At 39.9% G+C, this 20,787-nt stretch overlaps 1 protein-coding gene across 2 annotated transcripts in view; it reads left to right on the top strand.

The window, feature by feature from the left end:
* The window catches only part of LOC121515193 (USP6 N-terminal-like protein), a 47,746-nt gene extending 32,459 nt beyond the window's left edge, over positions 1-15,287 (top strand). For both annotated transcript variants that reach the window (XM_041795874.1, XM_041795956.1), the window contains 8 exons: positions 1,198-1,307; positions 4,630-4,678; positions 7,196-7,316; positions 7,462-7,556; positions 7,707-7,772; positions 10,600-10,699; positions 11,298-11,450; positions 13,328-15,287. In XM_041795874.1, the coding sequence (XP_041651808.1) occupies positions 1,198-1,307; positions 4,630-4,678; positions 7,196-7,316; positions 7,462-7,556; positions 7,707-7,772; positions 10,600-10,699; positions 11,298-11,450; positions 13,328-13,986 (1,353 nt within the window). In that variant the 3' untranslated portion in view covers positions 13,987-15,287. The remainder of the gene's footprint in view (positions 1-1,197; positions 1,308-4,629; positions 4,679-7,195; positions 7,317-7,461; positions 7,557-7,706; positions 7,773-10,599; positions 10,700-11,297; positions 11,451-13,327) is intronic.
* Positions 15,288-20,787: the final 5,500 nt, after the last annotated feature.

The raw sequence follows: 20,787 nt of genomic DNA on the forward strand, positions 1-20,787 counted from the left end.
TACTGATGATCTCAACTGTAACCTCTGCTGAAAACAATAAATCCAACCATCATAGTTTGTTTGGAATAATCCCAAAGACAGAAAAAAGCATCCACTGTAGATAATTCAGTACAGTCCTCCTCTCATCGATGGCTCTTCCCACATTGCAGCTGCTGATTAGCCAGGACGTCCCAAGCCTGAACATCACTGGTGCTCACCATTGGCCCTTATGATCCACACCTTTCTGCATGACTTGATTCAATGCTGAATACAATTCCACTTCATCTATAAATTTGTCACTGGGCAATTTACCCACCCACTGAAGTCCACTACAACTCTCTGCTCATCAGTGTTTATATCCTTCAGTTATCTACAGTTCCCTTTGTTTCAGCTTCTTTATTACCCACAGCAATGACAAATTCACAATCCTTCCCTGCGTAGTTTTTAGTAGCTCTAAAGTCCCCCACAGATCAGATGAATATTCACCACCTAAATTAGCCATGTACTGTGTTGTGTAGATAAACAACCTCAGCACCGAACAGAAAGTAAGTCGTAGCAAAATTACTTTGAGTTTATATTGAAGGATTCGTACAACTTATGTTCTAGGTAACACAATATACAATATCTTATTAGTCATTTTTATTTATTTGGTAACTGGCGTATTTTTCAGTTTGACATTTATATCTTTATCACGGGCCAAGACCTGCAAATGCCGGCTAACAGAAACTCTACCTCTGACAGAACACAGCCAAAATTTAGATTTTGGGTTGGCCACTGTGGTGATGAATCAGATTTCTAAGGTGGCCATCGCCCTGTCCTGGATATCTGTTGCAGTGGGGATTGGAGAAATTTTAGTTGGAGAGAAGTTTAGCTTCAGGATGGAAAATACAGAGAATTGTGGTCAAACAATGATTATGAGATTGAAAGATAAGCCTAAAACCTTTGAATATGGGAATGAAAGCGGTGAGCCAGCCATGTTATCTTGAAAGTCCAAATGCTAAGCAATGCAAGTATGCAGTAATCCTGTCTTTAGAAACCAATAGTTGCAATATTTTATAGAGACTATGGATGAAAGCTACACTCTTATATCAAAGTCTGTGAGAGGAAACTATTTTAGTCTGAGGATTTTCATGATATTTTACCCACTTCACTGAGTCACAAGTACCTGTTAACACTCAGACTCATCCTTGTTGACTTTGTCTCTTCGTCCCCTCTCAGAAAATGAAGGAGCAGGCCAGACTGTACTCGTCTGAGATCAAACAGATTGACCTGGACATCAACAGGACGTTTCGAAACCACATCATGTTCATGGATCGCTTCGGAGTCAAGTGAGTCTCACAGCAATGACAGTTTACAGTCTCCATCTGTTATTGATTTTAGGCAGGGTGAAAAGTTCAGACCTACTTTACTGAACACATTAGTATAACCTCTTTTGAAATGCTGTGCTTATGTTTGTGGTTGTGGATAACATGGGTAGATGTTTGTTTCATCATGATATCAGTTAAGGGTTACTCCCAGCTTTGCTTAATTGACACATAGCCTCGTTTGAACACAAGAGTGTATGTAACATTTCAGTGAGTTTGGATCTTGTGTTCTACTAGTTAAGATAGTGTGGGCCAAAGCCTGGTGCAACACGCTGAGAATTTTAATCTACTGAAAGTCTGTAGTAAAAATCAAACAATATTGATCTGTTGTCAGAGATCCACTGACAACGAATGAAAACGCTGTAGTATAATATGCCAAGCTGTAAGTGACACGGGAAGATTACAGAAAACTGCCCAAAACTTTCTCCTAGTTGCCCTTTGTGTTGTTCTACGCGTTGGATTTAGAGGAGGTACAGGAGCATCAGATTTTGCTGCAAAAGCCATAATAAGCTCAGTAGCTTCTGCAGCACAAACACAACCCTGTAATCATAAATATGCTACGTTATGTGTGATGTTATCGTTTCAAGAAATATGCGGTTGGCTGTCCACACGGAGACAAAACAGTAAGTGTTTACAGATATGTTCACTCTGGGACCCGGTTTCAAAAAGTAGCTTTTACGGCCTCACAAAACACCGCTTCCGTGGATGAAATGCCCATATGACAAAAAACTTTTGCGTATACTCCTGAATTTGTCTCCATGTGGATGGGGTCTTAGGAGGAGAGTAAGGTGTGGATAAGGGAAGTACACATGGCCTAGGGTACTGTCTGGAGGGTCAGGAGGGTTTCCACAAGCCCCTGGTCGTGCAGTGGATGTCCCAAGGGCCTGAAAACTGCTAGCACCCTACATGCCTAAAATGTACACACAGAGCTGTACATACATGGCTTAAAAAATGATCCAAGAACAGAAATTCTAGTAAATACTTAAATAATCCAAAGATATCTACTGTTTATTTTAAGCAGTAGAGGTCTGAATTTTTGATCATTTATTTTTAATTGTTAAAAGTTGCAGGAGAACTGCTGCACGCGGTCTAAATTACATAAAATCATCAGCAATGCTTTTGCACAGAAGCATTGGCAGTGCATCTTTGTGATTTTGACATTGTGGAGGAGTTTGCCTGCAACTTTAAATGGATTTATTCCTCTTCTACGCGCTCCTTATGAAATTTTATGTCAAGTTTTTGCTACTTTCCATTCAAGACTTGCTAAAATAACAGAGGATGTATATTGTTTTAAAACACATGGTGTTGAAAAGTTGCACAAACACCTCAAAGCTGTTAGGAGTTAGGAGGCAGTTTGCAATTTCTCTATTCCCACAGCAGCTTTTGGTCAAAATATAACTAAAGATCTGCTGTTTTACTAAAGGTTCAGTACTTTTAAAATACTATTGATCATTGCAGCAACAAGAATTGTGTTGTTTTTAAACATATCAGTTGTGCATTATTACAGAATCATAAACTTTGCCATCTGCAGAGTCCATTAGTTTCAGTGTGGATGTTTTTTCTGAGCGCAGTGAAACCCCAAACTGTTCTGTGATTCTGATTGGACAGCCTCCTTGTGGTTGCTGTGTGAAGGAGGTGAGCAGGATGTGTATCAGAGGGTTTAAGTGGAACCTGATCTGTTTCAGAGCGACGTCACAGACTCTTTAATGGATCTCAGGCCGCTTCACAAGTTGAACATGAGTCTGTGCAGCAGAACGTTTAAGTATTTAGAAGATTTCAGCAGAATGAGTCTTTTAAGATGAGCTTGAAACTTTGGAAATGTGATTTTTTTGTTTGTTTCTGACAGCTTAGTGTCCTTTAGACTTTGTTTTATCTCCCTTTTTCTTTATTTTTCCCTGTTTCTTACACACTGTGGTCTGTTTTTCATGTCCACTCTCTTTGTTCTGTCATATTTCTTCACTTCTTTCTTCATGATCTGTTAAGTGTTTTTGATTTTACATATACTCAGTATTTCTTATTCTTGGTGTGTTTTCATTCAGTGTGTCAGTTTTTTTGTTTCATGCCATGTGTTCTTTCCTCTTCCTAAAAACGCCTGGCTGATGTTCACAAAGTTTCTATTTTTCCATTTTATCAAATTAAACTGGCAAAAAAGATAGAAGAAAATAGATGGGTTGTGCTGAAAATCTAAGGATTAAAAAGTTGCAGCTAAATGTGTAAAACTGTTATTCATGGTGGTGGAATGAGTAATACAGGCCACTGAAGACTACGCTGGACCATGGCATGGACAGCTGACAGGTTTGATATGATGACAATAAAAAATAAGAAACAGAGACAAGTACAGGTGCAAAGGGTACGGCCATCTATGGAAAACTGGACCATTTATTTATGTTCCAAGTTTAATAGCACAGAAAAAAGAGGCTCGTTATGTGTGAAGTGGTTTAGAAATCGATTAAGGATAGGTAAGGATTTGAGGTTATGGTAGGGTAGGGTTAGGTGAGAATTGAGGGATGTGGTAAGGTAGGATTAGGTAAATTAAGGGTTATGGTAAAGTAGGGTTAGGTAAGGATTAAAGGTTATGGTAGGGTAAAGTTAGGTAGGGATTTAGGGTTATGGTAGGGTTAGGGTTAGGTAGGGATTTAGGGTTATGGTAGGGTTAGGGTTAGGTAGGGTTTAGGGTTATGGTAGGGTTAGGGTTAGGTAGGGATTTAGGGTTTGGCTGGGGTAGGGTTGGGTAGGGATTTAGGGTTTGGGTGGGGTAGGGTTGGGTAGGGATTTAGGGTTATGGTAGGGTAGGTTTAGGTCAGGATTAAGGGTTATGATAAGGGGGATTAGGTAAGGATTAAGGGTTTGGATGGGGTAGGATTTGGGGTAGGTAAGGATGAAAGTTTATGGTAGGATAGGGTTTTGTAAAGATTAAGGGTTTGGGTGGGGTAGGGGTTTAGGTTTTAGGTAAGGATTAAGGGTTAGGTAAGAATTGAAGTACATTGTAGGTTAGGCTTAAGTAAGTGTTAGGGGTTATGGTAGGTTAGGGTTAGGTAAGGGTTAAGGGTTGCATAAGGTAGATTTTATGAGTTTATCAGTGGTTATAACCAAATACTTTCCATCATGCATCAAACTATATTATGACCCTGCTAAGGGTCAGTTGCGGTGCATCCCCGATTTCAGTATTTTCACAGAGACCCCATCTGAAAATGCTGCCATGTTAAAAGGGTTTATTGATAAATGTCTTAATAGATTTATAAACATTTTATTCATATGATTGTCTTCCTTTCTGTCTTCTCTGTAGGCAGCAATCTCTCTTCCACGTCCTCGCTGCATATTCAGTCTACAACACAGTGAGTGGCTGTTTTTCCCTCATCACATGAAACACTAAATACCACTTTAACTCGATTTTCCTGATATAAATCTACAGTTTTCTTTTCCCTGAGCGGAGCAGGGCTTTAAAGTATTTTTTTCCACTACAGGCTCTTTATGTGTTTCTACAGTTCAGTATGTTTCTCTTATTTTTGTCCACATGTAAAGCCTGCTGATACAGGGTACTTCTGAATGTAAATGCCTGTCTGCTTTCATAGGATTTTATCATCATAGCATTGGACAAATCCACAGCTGGTGGAAACAAACAGTGTCAAATACAAGGATTTCTTCCATGTGGTAGGGTTTTAGCTGGGACAACATGTAGGTGATGTCGTTTCAGAGAACTGAACTGAAAAATCAGAAATTACACCATGATCATTCAAGTTCTAACTAAAAATAAAAACACTGTGTCACAAGATAAAAAAGGCTTTTACCAGGAAATTGAATAGCAGAGGAGTTATGCAACAGATTATCATTCATCGCACTTATAAATAGCAACACGCATAAAGCAGTAGTTGTTCGAAGTAATGCATCTGCTGTTTTAATTTTTAATTTTATACCTAGTTTGATGTAATCCTGTTTGTAATTTTATTTGTTTCATACAAAGCGGTACAGCTGCTGTTGTTTTTACACTGGCAGCACCCAAAAACTTGAATTGTTTATGCTACTAGATTATGGAAGATGACTTCTGTTTTCCTGAATATCCATAACGTTGTTTAAAATAACTTATGGCTTCATGTTTCTTTTTCTTTTCTTTTAAAAGGAACCCTGTCCTGACATGCAGAGTCTATAATAAGCATTAACTGATCTGAATGTTTTACCCTTTTATGGATTTTATAAATCAGTCATGGTCAATACAATTTGGTGTTCTGACAAAAAGAACCCTTGAACGTCATTCCCCCCCTAGTGACTGACCTAATTTAACAGAGCTCCAGCCAGTTGATGCTATTAGTCTCACAGTTCTTGAAATAGAGATCACCTGAGTGCAGTAAATGTGTCTCAAGGGATTGTAGTATAAAGACGCCTGTGTCTGGAAGGTCCAGTCACTAGTTAATCGGTGTTCCTGGCTACCATTGAACCATGAAGTCAAAAGAACACTCCAAGCAACTCAGGGAAAAAAATTCCAAGGCACTGAAAATCAACAACTGTTCTTCACCAGTTTTAGCTTTCGGGGAGTGTGGCAAAGAGAAAGCCACTTCTGAAATAAACTCATTAAATCTCCACTGGAGTTCGCCAAAGGCACGTGGGAGACTCCATGGTCAAGAGGAAGAAAGTTCTTTCATCTGATCAGACCAAAATGATGCTTTTTGGCCATCAGATAAAACGCCGTGTTTGGTGGAAACCACACACTGCACATCACCAAAAACACAATGTTCCCACTGTGAAGCACTGTGGTGGCAGCATCATGCTATTGGGATGCTTCTCAGCAGCCGGCCCCGGAAAGCTTGTAAAGGTAGAGGGTAAAATGCATGTGGCAAATTCTAGAAAAATCTTTTTCAGTCTGCAAGAGAACTATGACTTTGGAGACAGTGACTGAAAGCATACAGCAAAAGCGACAGAAATGGTTTCAAGACAACAAGGTGAATGTCCTGGAGAGGCCGAGTCAAAGCAAGACCTCAATCCAATGAAAGATTGTGGCTGTTCATGCCCAATCCCCATGTAACCTGACAGAGCCTGAGCAGTTTTGCAAAGAAGAATGGAGTGAAATTGTAGTGTCCAGATGTGCAAACCTGTTTGAGACCTATAAACAGACTCATTGCAGTGATTGCAGCCAAATCTACTAAATACTGACTTGAAGGGGGTGAATATTTATGCAGTCACTTATTTTACATTACACATTTTTATTTGGATTGCTTTACTCAGTAGAAATCTGTTTTCAGCTTGACATCAAAGAGGTTTTCTTATTTTTTTTTTTTTTATTCAAGAAGCCAAATTATATTGACCATGACATATTTATAAAATCAATTAAAGGGTAAAACATGAGGTCCTTCTAGGTTTTGAATGTTTGTCAGGCATTGAAGAGCGCAGAGTTTTTCCAGAAGTTAAACTGTTTTTAAGTGAGAGAACTCAGGCTGCAGTGAGTGCGGTGAGAAAAACAGCTGATGATGAGAATGTGTTAGGGTTCAGGATGCTGAGCACTAAAATGCTGGACTGCATTGGTTTTGTTTGAGTGCTGCCAGCACAAAACCACATTGTGGACACAGGCCTTTAAGAACTAACCTGTGCCCACAGGTTTCCAGAGTGACCTGCACTACACCCAGGAGGAAGCTTTGCCCAATCTTTACATTTTGCTTCTAAGAGACAATTAAAGTGGGATATGATTTGTTAATAAATAACTCTAGAATTGACACTTTTAATCCCCCTGTGTATTTGTGTTGCTTGCTTTTAGCTCCACTTTTAGCAATGATTGAACATAAACAACTAGGAAGATCAGGGGTTTGAAAGCCATAGGAGAATTTGTTGTGCCATTGTCCTCCATTTTGCTTGTCTGCCACCAGGAGGTGAGTTACTGCCAGGGGATGAGTCAGATCGCCGCCCTGCTGCTGATGTACATGAATGAGGAGGACGCCTTCTGGGCCCTGTCACAGCTGCTGACCAATCAGAGGCACGGCATGCACGGTGAGAGGGCGATCTCAGCATGCACTGTTGTGAAGAGATCAGTCAAATAAATACTGATGGCATACAGGCTTGTTCGGAGAAATTTAAACCTGTATTAAGAGGGATTAAAATCTGTCCATTCTCTCTCTGCTCTTTTATTCTAAAGGATTTTTTGTGCCCGGTTTTCCCAAACTCCAGCGTTTCCAGGCACATCATGATCAGATTATTTCTAAACTCATCCCCAAGCTGAAGAAACATCTGGTGAGATCACCATTACGCAACTACTGTATTTTATAACAGAGCATGATGATGGAGGAACGGCTCTGCAGCTAAATATCAGATTTGTGATGGTGTTAGACATGTCTCACCATCAGTTTGATTTCTTGTTTCTCTCTCTCTGTTTCTCTGCAGGATAAGGAGCAGATGTCTGCTGGGATCTACTGCACTAAATGGTTCCTACAGTGTTTCATTGACAGGGTGAGAAACCAGCTTTACTGTTGCCCTGTGTCTTTATCCATTTTATGTCTGCACATCCGTGTGTGCTCATCTCCAGTTAATAAAAAAATACATCACACTTTAACCTTTTCAGATAACCCAGAGCAGAGATAATCCTAACCCATTTTACTTAATTTGTACCCATAATTGAATTCAGGTAGTTTTATTTGGACATCCAGATGCTGAATTGCAACAAAGGTGTTGAAATTTATTCTGATTTATTCATGAAACAGGCTTTAATTACTGTAGTCTTTGCAAGAAAGGGCAATCAGAATATGTCCACTTCTATAATCCCATTTCCAAAAAAGTTGGGGTACACTGTAAAATGCAAATAAAATGAAATGCAATGACTTCAAATTTCATTAACCCATATTTTATTCACAATACAATATAAAAACATATCAGATCTTGAAACTGAGATATTTTACCATTTCATTAAAAATGTTAGCTCATTTTGAATTTGATGGCAGCAACACATCTCAAAAAAGTAGGGACAGGGTGATGTTTACCATTGTGTTTCATTCCATCTTCTTCTAACAACAGTCTGTAAACATATGGGAAGTGAGGAGACCAGTTTCTGGAGTTTTTGGAGAGGAATGCTGTCCCATTCTTGGCTAATGTAGGAATATAGTTGCTTAACTAAGGCTGGGCAATTAATTGCAAATTAGATTAAATCACAATATGGCCTGCTGCACTTTACAAATTGCAGAAGTTGCAATATATCTTTAATTTGAAATGTGTCAAGATACTATTTGATCCATTCTTTTTTTGCAGCAGCAGCAGAGATTTTATACATATATGCAAACATTCAAGTGTCAATACACCAGTCCATTTAGATATGACATGCTTCTCACTAATCCCTTCTTGCATCAATGCTGATGCACCACACTTGCCTCTGCTGGCAAAGCTTCACTTCCTCCAACCCAGCCTCCTCCTTTATAGCTTAAAGCATGTTTCACCCTCATATTCAGATTCATGCCACTATGGATTAATTGCCTCTGAAATAATTTCATTGTTTTCATTACGCATTGTCATAAAATGATCTGTCCATACAGGGGTTTCTAGCTATGCACTCCCTGTAAAGTCAAAGCATGCTACTTGACTGACCCAGGGAGCATCTTTTTGGCAGATTCTACTCTGCCAAGTAAAACTGTATATCCATTTTGCAATAAAATGGTGAAATGTATGATGAGCGTGTTCCTGACTGAATGTAGGTTATAATATAGAATGATTTATCGCTTGAATTTGTTGAAAAATACATAAGATGAGGAACTTCATTGTAATTGCATATTCAGTTGCATTCGCAGTATGGGGAGAAAAAAATCACAATTCGATTATTTTTGCAAATTGTTCAGCCCTATGATCAACAGTCCTGGGTCTATGATGATCCAAATGTTTTCTATTGGTGAAAGTTCTGGGCTGCATACAGGCCAGTTCAGCACCCAGACTCTTCTACTGTGAAGTCATGCTGTTGTGATGGATGTGGTATGCGGTTTAGCATTGTCTTGCTGATATATTCAAGGCCTTCCCTGACAGAGACATTGTCTAGATGGGAGCACATGTTGCTCTAAAACCTTTATCTTCTTTCTGCATTGATAGTGCCTTTCTAGATGTCCACACCACACTAATGCAGCCCCACACCATCAGAGATGTAGCCTTTGGAACTGACATGGTGTCCATGGTTTCCAAAAGATTTCAAATTTTGATTTGTCTAACCACAGAACAGTTTTCCTTTTTATTTCAGTTCATTTTAAATGAGTTTTGGCCCAGAGAAGACAGTAGCATTTCTCGATTGTGTTCACATGTGGTTTCTCCTTGGCATAATGCAGCTTTAAATTGCATTTGTGGATGGCACGGCAAACTGTGTTGAAAGACAAAGATTTCTGGAAGTGCTCCTGAGCCCATGCAGTGACTTCCAGTACAGAATCATGCCTTTTTTTTAATGCGGGGCTGCCTCAGAGCCCAAAAATCACGAGCATGCAGCATAGACCTTCAGCCTTGTCCCTTGCTCACAGAGATTTCTCCAGATTCTCTAAATCTGTTAATGATATTATGTACTTTGGGTGGTGGGATATTCAAAATGCATGTGCTTTTAGGCATGGTCAGATCGATGCTTCAAAGTTCAAACTAACCATCAGAATGGAGAACAGAGGTGATTTATTGATCATCCCATTGTTGTTGGTCCCAGACAGGCTGGGCTCAATATTTTACAAACTGTTGATCTACTGGGATTTTCATACACAGCCACAGCAACAGTGACACAAAGAGAAAATATCCAGTGAGCAGCAGTTCTTTGGCTAACAGACCTTGTAGTTGTATAGTTGTTGTACCAAAGTAGGGAGAAAAGATCTCTGTCTTCAAAAATTCAAACTTGACATAAAAAAGAAAACTGCTAATGCATCATCAGCTTTTAACCTTGAAAGACAACAAGACTTTGTCAGATTTCCATTCTCAGGACAGTTTTACATGATATCAGCAGTAAAAGTCCCAGTGATATTCCAGCTCAGGGCCACTGCATTAGAAAAGAGCATTAGGAGCTGTTAAGTTAAACTGTTATTAGTCTCCTTCATGCATGCCCACAATCCTGTGGTGGTGGTCTGGCAGGATTTAGCCGCTGTCAGCACTTCTCCGTCCCGCTGAGTCGCTCAGCTCAGAGGGGCCTGCAGGCCTCTGAGGTCTGGGACTGAACCAAACAAACCTCTAGACTCCGGCCCGGAGGAGAACTGCAGATATGAGAAACCGCTGGCGTAAACAGCTTCAGACGTCTCACCGTGATACATGATGACCTGTTGTGTTCCTGTTCCTGCAGACGCCGTTCACACTGACCCTCCGTCTGTGGGACATTTTCATCCTGGAGGGAGAGAGGCTCCTCACCGCCATGTCCTACACCATCCTGAAGATACACAAGAGTAAGAATATGAGGAACTGTCCACTGTATCTGAGGGGAATTCTGATTTATTTTTAATCATGGTCCATTTTTACATGTGTGTCTGCCTAGTAGTTTGTAACTGATGAGATAAATAGACCAGTAACACCACTTACATGTCTTATTACTGGATTTTAGGGGTGTGATGGTATGCAGAAGATACAGTTTGGTATGAGTTTGGTACCAAAAAAAAAAAAAAAAAGCAACAAAAAGTCCTGGATGCATAATTTTGGGCTGTTGCATTTCCCTCTTCTTTCTTTGTGGTCTGACTAAAATATTTATCCCCAGAACAGCATTTTTGTTTTGTAGCTAAGGTTCTTCAATTTAAGACAACTTTTGTTCAGTAAAACAGTACTAATACTGATTTAAAGTGTGACAAAAAAAAGGGTCTAAAGGTTTTAAAAATAATCAAGTAGAAAGGTTTAATTTTGTCTTTTTGTACTTGAGAGATGACTCAATCTCAAAAACACAAATAGATAAAGTGTTAAAATTCAAGGAAAAAAGAGAATACAGAGTAATAAACTTCACTCCTTAGATCGCCTCAGTATTTAAACTGTACACCTATGTGTGTGTCTCTACAGAGCGTCTGTTAAAGATGTCTCTGGAGGAGCTCAGAGAGTTCCTGCAGGAGCGGATCGCTCAAACTTTCTTCTACACCGATGACGTGATCGTCGAGCAGCTTCAGGCCTCCATGACTGAACTGAGGAAGATGAAGCTGGACCTTCCTCCTCCAGGTACACAGCCACACACAATTCTAAAGCCTTAAAGCCTTAAATGCTCATTTTTGTGTCTTGCAGTGAAGTTAGATCACTTTTTGAGGAAAGTTGCTTCAATAAAACCTCCATAAACAAAGAAGTAGGGATCCTCAGCTAAGCCTGCAGCTCTTCCTCTCTCCCATTCTCAGTGTGCAGCAGGCAGGTGTAAGCACAATGTCACAGCTTCAGGCTCCTTAACAATTTCCCAACCCCTAATGGAGTACAAATCAAGATTAAATAAAATTTAAATAAAATTAAGGTAACATCTTCACTGCAGGACTATGTGTCACAGAAATTAATCTCATTTTATACTGTGTTTTAATTCACTCATTTGGTCATTTTTACCAGTTACACACATGGACAAAATTGGACAAAAACCCACAGTGGTCACTGGAATAACTTGAAACTGACAACAGTATTAAATAAAAAATTACTGAAAATTAAATAATGAAAATCAGACATTGCTTTTGAATTGTGGTGCAACGGAATCATTTTAAAAGATAAACTGATTGGCCTGGACCAAATTGATGGTACCCCTAGAATGGATTGAAAATAATTTGACCATAGGGATGTGTTAAACTAAGATGTGTGCTGTAATTAGTATCACAGGTGTTGTCAAACTTGTAATCAGTCAATCTGCCTATTTAAAGGGTGAAAAGTAGTCACTGTGCTGTTTGGTATCATGGTGTGTGCCACATTGAACATGGGCCAAAGAAAGCTAAGGAGACAGTTGTCCCAGGAGATCAGAAAAAACATTATAGACATGTTAAAGGATATAAGACCGTCTCCAAGCTTGATGTTCCTGTGACCACAGCTGACCATATTATTTAGAAGTTTAAGGCCCACCGGACTGTAGCCAATCTCCCTGGATGTGGCCGCAAGAGGAAGATTGATGACAAATTGAAGAGACGGATAACACAAGTGGTAGCCAAAGAGCCCAGAGCAGCTTCCAAAGAGATTAGAGGAGAACTCCAAGGTCAAGGTTCATCTTAGTCAGAATGTACCATCCATTACTGCTTGAGCCAAAGTGGACTTAACGGAAGACGAATGAGGAAGACTCTACTTTTGAAAGCATATCAAAATAAAAGACTGGAATTTACCAAAATGCATACTGACAAGCCACAAAGCTACAGGAACTTATTGGCAATTTGCCTCAGCTCTTGTTCGCAGATGCAAAATTGAAGCATCAAAAGAAAAGAAGACTTTAGCTACTGTGAAACATGGAGGAGGCTCGGTTATGTTCTGGGGCTGCTTTGTTGCATCTGGCACAGGGGGTCTTGAATCTGTGCAGGGTACAATAAAATCTCAATACTATCAAGGCATTCTAAGCGAAATGTGCTCCCCAGTGTCAGAAAGCTTGGTCTTGGTTGCAGGTCATGGATCCTCTAACAGGATAATGAGCCAAAACACAGAGCTAAAAACAGCCAAGAATGGCTAAGACTAAAATATTGGACATTTCTGAAGTGGCCTTCTATGAGCCCTGATCTAAATCCTACTGAACATCTGTGGAAGGAGCTGAAACATGCAGTCTGGAGAAGGCGACCTTCAAACTTGAGACAGCTGGAGATGTTTGCTCATGAGGAGTGGGCCAAAACACCTGTGGGCAGGTGCAGAAGTCTCATTGAGAGTTACAGAAATCACTTGACTGCAGTGATTGCCTCTAAAGGTTGTGCCAAAAATATTAAGATAAGGGTATCATCAATTTGGCCCGTTCATTAGTTTGTTTTTTAAAGTTTTAAAATTTATGTTCCATGTTGAAAATTAATACCAATATTTAACAGTAATTGAACATTTGCCCAGCTCTGATTGAAACAACAAGCTCAGCAAGATTACCTTTTTACATTTTGTGTTTCTAGGGAAGCCTGAGGAGCTGCCTCGTAAGCCTCTGGGTCAGGAGCTGCCGGTGCTGTTGAGTCCCTCGAGAGGGAAGGCGTCTTCAGCCAGCGGGTTCCCCAGAGCTGGTCTGAGCCTCCACATTATCTCCCACCATCCTGACACCATCTCTCCTGACCAGAGCCCCTCCAAGGACCCCCGAGAACTCGAAGCTGCAGGCGAGGAGGAGGCTCCGCTCCCATCTCCAGACCCCATCATCATCCACAGCCAGGCCCCGCTTACCCCTGACGGCTCTCCGCTGACTGGACCCCCACCTTACCAGCCTCCAGAGAGTCACACTGAGGATCATCCATCACCTTCAGACCAGATGAGGGAGGAAACAAAACCACAGATTACAGATTCACCCACTCACTCCACAGACGACTCCTCTCTGACCACACGATCAGCCGTCAACACCGAACAATCCTCCTGCAAGCTCCCCCGGACTGTTTCAGCCCCCGTAGCCCAGGCGGTCTCACCGTCCTTGGGTCTGGTTCAGTCTGAGAGTCTCTCTGCAGCAGAGAGGGCTGAGGACCGGTACCTGGTTCAGCTGCTGGAGCAGGCCTCAGCTCTGACAAACAGACACCTGACCCATGACTCCAGTGAGGCATCAGAGGAAACACAGCCGACGGATGTTTCTTGAAATGAGCATTCATTTATTGGAGGATGTGTCCCGTGGTGGCGCTGAACGGTTCTGTGAAGGTCACATGTTTGGTGGATTATTTATCAATCAGATACCGGATTAAATCATGATATCAGTTTAGAGACAACTCTTATTTCTTTGAAGTTTTTTCATGACCTTAACCAGCCAGATTTAAAAACAGTTTTCATGTAAATTACTGTTTTTACATAAGTAGATGTGGGAAGAGAGAACTGGACTCCCTGTTTGTTACAGAAACTCCAAAAGGCAGCAGGGTCAACAGCTAGAGACCTCCAGAATAAATTTAAGGAGCCACACTGCAAGATTAGCAACAGTTTATGTAAAGTTGATATAATCCAGTGGTTTTCAAACTTTTAGCCTAAGGAATAACTAAGAGCAAGCCAAAAGCTCAAGGCACACCATATCCATGCCTCCCTCAAACTTTTTAGAGTATCTTTAGTTGTGGTAGTTGTAGTATTGATGCATGATTGTAAAAAACTCCTATGCCAAATCAAGACTTGCCTCACTATTTGAGAACCACTGATCTGATCCAATAAAGGCCATCGTCCACAGCTGGTGCTTAAGTGCGGGCAGCACCTGCAGCCCCAGTTTATTTATTGTTGTTCATGTCTGAAAGTTGACTTCTGCATTCCCTTGTTACATTGGTAACATTATTTACAAATAGGTCTGTATGCTTTATATTTATATTTTCAAGGAAATATCACCACAAAACAAGGAAAAAATGAAAATAAATGCTGTCCAGGCAGAGGCAGCAGATTCTAGACCTGGAACTTTAGCCTTGAAAAGACAAGTCAGATCGGTTTCTCCACTGGCATTATCATCTTTTTGTATAAAATTTATTAGGATAGTCAAAAACAAACAGGAGACATGAGGAGAGAGAGGAGATAACAGGGGAAGACATCCACCAAACATGCACCAAACAAAGAATCAATCCTGTGACCAGGCATGAAGATATAGGCTCAACGAATGGGCCCCTGCTCTTTCCTATAATACTATAAGAGATTTCCAAAACACTCAAATCCCTTCAAATTTCCTTAAAAGGTTTTGAACATTTTTTTAAAACTCACTTTGAAAAACAACCATTAACATTAATTTCCAAAATGTTTCAGTGAAACTTTCTGAAAAAGTCGATAAGATTTCAATAATAAAAATTCCCGCTGGGCGTGCACATGGTCGAGTGGTTTAGGAGCACACCATGTACGTGGGCGGCCCTGGTTCCGGCCTATGGCCCTTTACCACATGTCTCTCCCCACTCTCTTCCCTGTTTCAGAGTCTATCCACTGTCGGCCTCCATCTAATAAAGGCACGAAAAGGCCCACAAATAAATCTAAAAAAAACAAAACCAAAAAAAAAAAAAAAAAAAAAAAAAAAAAAAACCCCCCAAATTTACAAGACAATTTCTGAAAAATGTCCCCAAAATTCAAATTCCACCCAAACTTTCTGATCAAATTCCCCAAAGTGTAAAAAAAAATAGTTTTCCCTAGAATCCATGGCAAATTGTCGAAATTTCCAGAGAAATTTATGCAAACATCCTTAAAAATGCCTAATATTTCCATGAAAATTCAGGAAAATTTTCTATGGAAAATTTCCAAATAAACTTTGAAAAAAAAGAAATGCAATTTCCCCAAATTCACATGAAAGTACCTATGTAACTAAGAATTAAAAACAAAATACAGAAAGCTCCAGAATATACAACCATATCCCCCAAAATTTCATACAAATTCTCATCACGTTTAAAGCAGATATACCAAGTTTAATCAATTACCTCAAAAATTCTAATAGCAGAATTTGTCACTGTGTTGTAGGAAAGCCAACATGTAATATCCTCATATACATGAGGGTCTCAGAGGATAATACACTATTTTCATTTAACTTTCTATCCATAATAAGTCATAATTTCTTTTGTCAAGTTAATGTCCAAATGTTTGTCAAAGGTGCAACTGGACTTGATTGAGATTCTTGGGCTTGACTGAGCCTCCTTTCAAGAATCTCAATCATTCGGGGTCACGGGGGGCTGGAGCCTATCCCAGCTGTTGTTGGGCGAGAGGCAGGGTACAATCTAGACTGGTGGCTAGTCAGTCACAGGGCTGACACACAGAGACAAACAACCAGGCACTGCCACAATCACACCTACAGCCAATCTAGAGTCACCAGTTAACCTAACGAGCATGTCTTTAGTGGAGTACCCAGAGAGAACCCACACATGCACAGGGAGAACATGCAAACTCAGCACAGAAAGGTCCTGACTATATCTTTAATCTGCAGGTCTGAAATCAAAAAACAACTTACAATAATGAGCCAGTTTTGGATGTCCTGGAGGTATTTTATGATGTTGTGGTACTAAAATACCTTTATTTAGGTGAATCATATCAAAATTACAGTAATGTGACACCTCTAGAGCAAGCGTTATTGACATTATCTCAGTATATCATGATTTAATCCTCACAAAGAGACTTCTTTCACCCCTTTTGCACCAAGCATATTATTTACAACCCCATGAATTTGTTCTTTTATGTCAGATCTTGGTAAATGTTGGAAAGTTCAACGAAGAGAGTGACCTCACAGATCTCTGGAGCGCTCACGGCCACATCCACGCCGTTTCCTGTTGAGATATAAAAGTCTGTATTATCTGGGGGGTCATTTTGATGGAGTTTTATAATAGTGGGGGAACTGACACACAGACAGGAGTCTCTGAGGCATCGCCCTTTACAATAAAAGAAACACTTTTGTAGTTTTGTAATGTTTTGTTAGAGAACAAGTGTTGCTCGGTTAGCCTTTGTAAAATGTTTGCTAGCAGAGTTACAGTTTTATTTTTTGTACTAATGTCTTGATGCCTTATTTGGATGGGCTTCAGTTCTTCTGTGGACGCTGTTGATGTTAAACCCTGCACAGAAACAGAAGGAGTGAGGTCATTTAACACAACACGGCAGACAAAAACAGACTTTCAGGTGTTGTTCTGGACTGAAATCATCTGACTTGGTGAGCTGGCTCACTGTTATGATTGTACACTTTAAAACCTATTGAGCTCAGTTTAAATATGTTGTTTTTCTAGCTCAATTATTTATTGTTTTATCCTCCAGGCCATTTAATAACCGCTTTGGGCTCGTCCTTTCCAACTGGAACATTTGCTGCATTTCCATTGAGTTCCTTTAATGGTGAAAAACGGCCTTTGTTTTTAGTCCTACAAACAAGGATCTAGATTATGTGTCAGATTTTGTTAACTTTGTGCTTACAGATGTACAGTATTGTAGAACCAGTAGGTTAGAACAGTTAGAAACAGTTATTAAATTTGAAGGTAGGAAAACCTTTTCTGCAGCTCTGTGAGTAGAAATAGTGAAAGGTGGACATCTTGTGGTTGCTTTAGGTTAAGCATGTCTCGATCTAGATCTGTCTAGGAGTAGAAATGTTGTAGAAAGGTTTTAAAGGAAGCTCTGTATATTACTGTCAGACATGTTGACCTGAACAGACTAAAAACAGTGTCTTTAATACAAGAGAATACTCCTGACTTCTTCATTTTCAGAACATTTAAAACAAAAATTCAAAGGCTGCCATTATTGTGTAAGGCACTCTGGGTAGTGAAATCAAATGGTTGCATTGCAGAAATGTACACATCTAGGTGCTACCTGGGCCAGAACAGTTTTCAGGAGAGATACATCACATATAACTATTTAGTTGGGCCCACATGTTAAAGAAGTTCTGCAGCAGCTCATGATGGATGTAAGTCTAAGAAGGCTGGAGGTCTTTCCACTGTTAAAATGTTCATAACTCTCTGACATGTGATTTTATTGTCAAACCGTTTCCTGTTCTTGGATCATAAACAAATATGACATTCCTGACAAAGCAAATACATAAAAAACAGCTTTTCTGCCGAAATACGTATGTAAAGATACTATGTATCTTTAGTTTGGGATAAGCCCAGGGTATCAAACACTCCTGGCTCCGCCCCGCTCATAATTATGGCATATCTCATAATTTTGACATTCACATAATTATTACTTAATATCCCATAATTGTCCTTTTGAGGTCTCAGTGAGTAGACTCAGTCATCCCCAGCTCCTGTAGTCACATATCCTTAGGCCAGACACTTAACCCTGATTTGCTTCCACTGCTTTGTCCGTGGCATGTAAATGTGTATGGGTGTGCATGAATGAGATTAGCCAATACTGATGGCCAATTCTTCATAGCAACCTCTGCCATTAGTGTGTGAATATGGAATAAAATGGTGTGAATGGGTTGGTGTGAACTAGTTTTGCCTTTCCATCTCATTATTATGATAACCATCTTATAGTTTCACTTCTTACACTTGGTTTGACACCACTACCCAGAATGCACTGCATAACAATGGCAGCCTGTGTGTCTATCTTGTTGAAATGTTTGAATGTTGTGATCCTCTGAACATACAGTATGTAGCTTTTATATGTATACTGTATGAAGTCAACATGTCCTGATATATGCCGAGTCCATTTTAAGACATTAGGACTCATACAAACAACAGAAAATAAGATTTGGAGTATTTAAAGTCATTTAATGCCTTTTAAATTGTGAATATGTTCTGGCTTTATGACATTTCACTGTAATTGTCCGCTAACTCATTTGTTGAACCGGTTTGCCTGAAGTCTACCTGAATTAGACGTATTTTGTGGATTTTTTAAGGCACATCTGGTCCATGTGGGGTTAAGACAAAGTGTTTAATTATTTACTGCAGATTTGTTGTAAATCTAAGGCACCTTTAGTTAAAAGTTTGAAGTTATGAAATCCTTGAGCTGAGACAATACAACTTATCTTCTCTGGTTTTCTGTGTGCTGTCTGTCACTTTAAAGTGTCTGATCTTACAAACGTAATGTCCTGTAGCAAGGAATGAGCACAGAGGACGCTGAGCTCCACAAAAAAGTTTTAAATTATTATTAATAAAATTTATGGCAGGTTATGCCGAGGAGGTCGACAAGATAAAGGTATCTAAGACGATTCACTTGAGACATGCACGAGAACAATGAACAAATTCTACAAAAATACCTGTAAATATTGCACTGGGAGTTTTGGTAGCTTAAAGTGTTAAGAATTGTAGTTATGCCCTTTAACATCAGGGAAAATAATAGTAGAAATTTAAGAGGCAGGTAAACAGTTTGGGAAATAGCTTTGTCCTTTTAGTTCTCTGTAAGTGAGCTAGCTTGGTAACTTAACTAGCTAGTTGGTTAGTTAGCTAGCTAGCCAAGGGGCCACATGTGGGTCAGGTGTTTCCTGTAAGCAGTCTAATGTCTCTTCAGAATAAAAGTCAAATTGCGTTTCAGTATTCAAATGTTTTTAATTGGAAACTGCAACTGCTGGAATGATTTCATTTTTACAAGCAACAACTTGATACAGCGACAAGGCAGCTTCTTGTTAACAAAATTAAAATTAATAAAATAAAATAATGTAAAAATATGAACTCCTGGATCTGGAATATGACCCAGATCACTTCCAAAGTGTACTCATGTTACTTGGGGACCTCTGGTAATTTAAAATATTCACAGAGGACGTCTTTTAATTTGTTTTCTTGGGGAAGAAAAATTATACAGAAGATTGGTAAACTGACACATGTAGCAGTTATGTTAATGAGCTATTGTATTTGATTCATTAAACACTACTTTTATTATTGCTCAACTGTTAACATAAAATAGTCTCTAAACAAGGCTGCGTTTGTTCCCTCCCCCTTTGAGTTTCCCCGTTTTGTAAAATGAAAAAAATGTAATGCTTTTTGTCCGCTAAAGTGGAAATTTCCCCAGTTGTCATTTCAGAAAATGTCGTCACCTGAACTTATTATATATCCGTCGCCATTTGTTCAGAATCACTGTAATATTTTATATAAGATGAAGAATTGTAGTATGAAATCCTGTGTTTTTCACTGGATCAGGTATCCAGAATTATAAAGGCATGTCTGACGTCTATGACAAAGCAAACGGCTCAAAAATCGATTCATTATCCCGTTAATTAAGAGTATTTTAATCGTAGATGGACGTCCCTCAGTCGTTGACTTAAATTCATCGTCAGCCGCACTCGCCCTCTTACATATGGCGCCGGCCTGCGTGACGCTTCTGAGAAAGCCCGAGTGTGCCATGGCGCATGCGCGACGCCAGCGGCCTATCAGCTCATCGTTGTTCTGACGTCACAGATGAAAGGCCAGCCTTCTCACAAATGGATTGCTTTGATCCTTGGATCTTTGCGGGGTATGGTGCATATGCTAGGCCGAAACGCATATGAAGGGATTAGCAGCGCTCACTCGGTTAGAGAGGAATCAGAAACGCCTCAGTCTGTTAGGTAGTCTGAGAAAACTCAGACCAAACCTCGTTTCAACTCCCACCTCAGTTTAGCAAACATGTCTTTTTTCACAACGTGTCAGGCAGCTGTTTGCAGATTTGCGAGATCTGCTCTGGACCTTATTAGGCCACCTCCATCTGAACCAAAACTAGAAAGAACAGTTCATTATTCTTTCAGCGATGGAGAAGAAATTAGAACATGGGCAGAGGAGTATCCCTCAATCAGTGCCACTAACGATCATGAAAATGATCATGATATTATCATTAATAGTAATGATAATACTAATACTTACAATGTCCCTGGCTTGGACACAGCACAGCCTAATGGCACAAGATGGAGCAAGATTGTGAAAGCGTTTCCCAATGCCTGGACCAAAACCTCAGCCTTTATAGGCAGGACAGTCATCGGCCTCAGAGGGCTTTTGGTCCAAGCTAAAGAAAGGGGGACGTATTTTATCTCACAAGTCAGGGCTCAGATCATGCAGCTCAG

This window comes from Cheilinus undulatus, linkage group 1, assembly GCF_018320785.1.
Source record: "Cheilinus undulatus linkage group 1, ASM1832078v1, whole genome shotgun sequence".
In the NCBI taxonomy this organism is placed as follows: domain Eukaryota; kingdom Metazoa; phylum Chordata; class Actinopteri; order Labriformes; family Labridae; genus Cheilinus; species Cheilinus undulatus.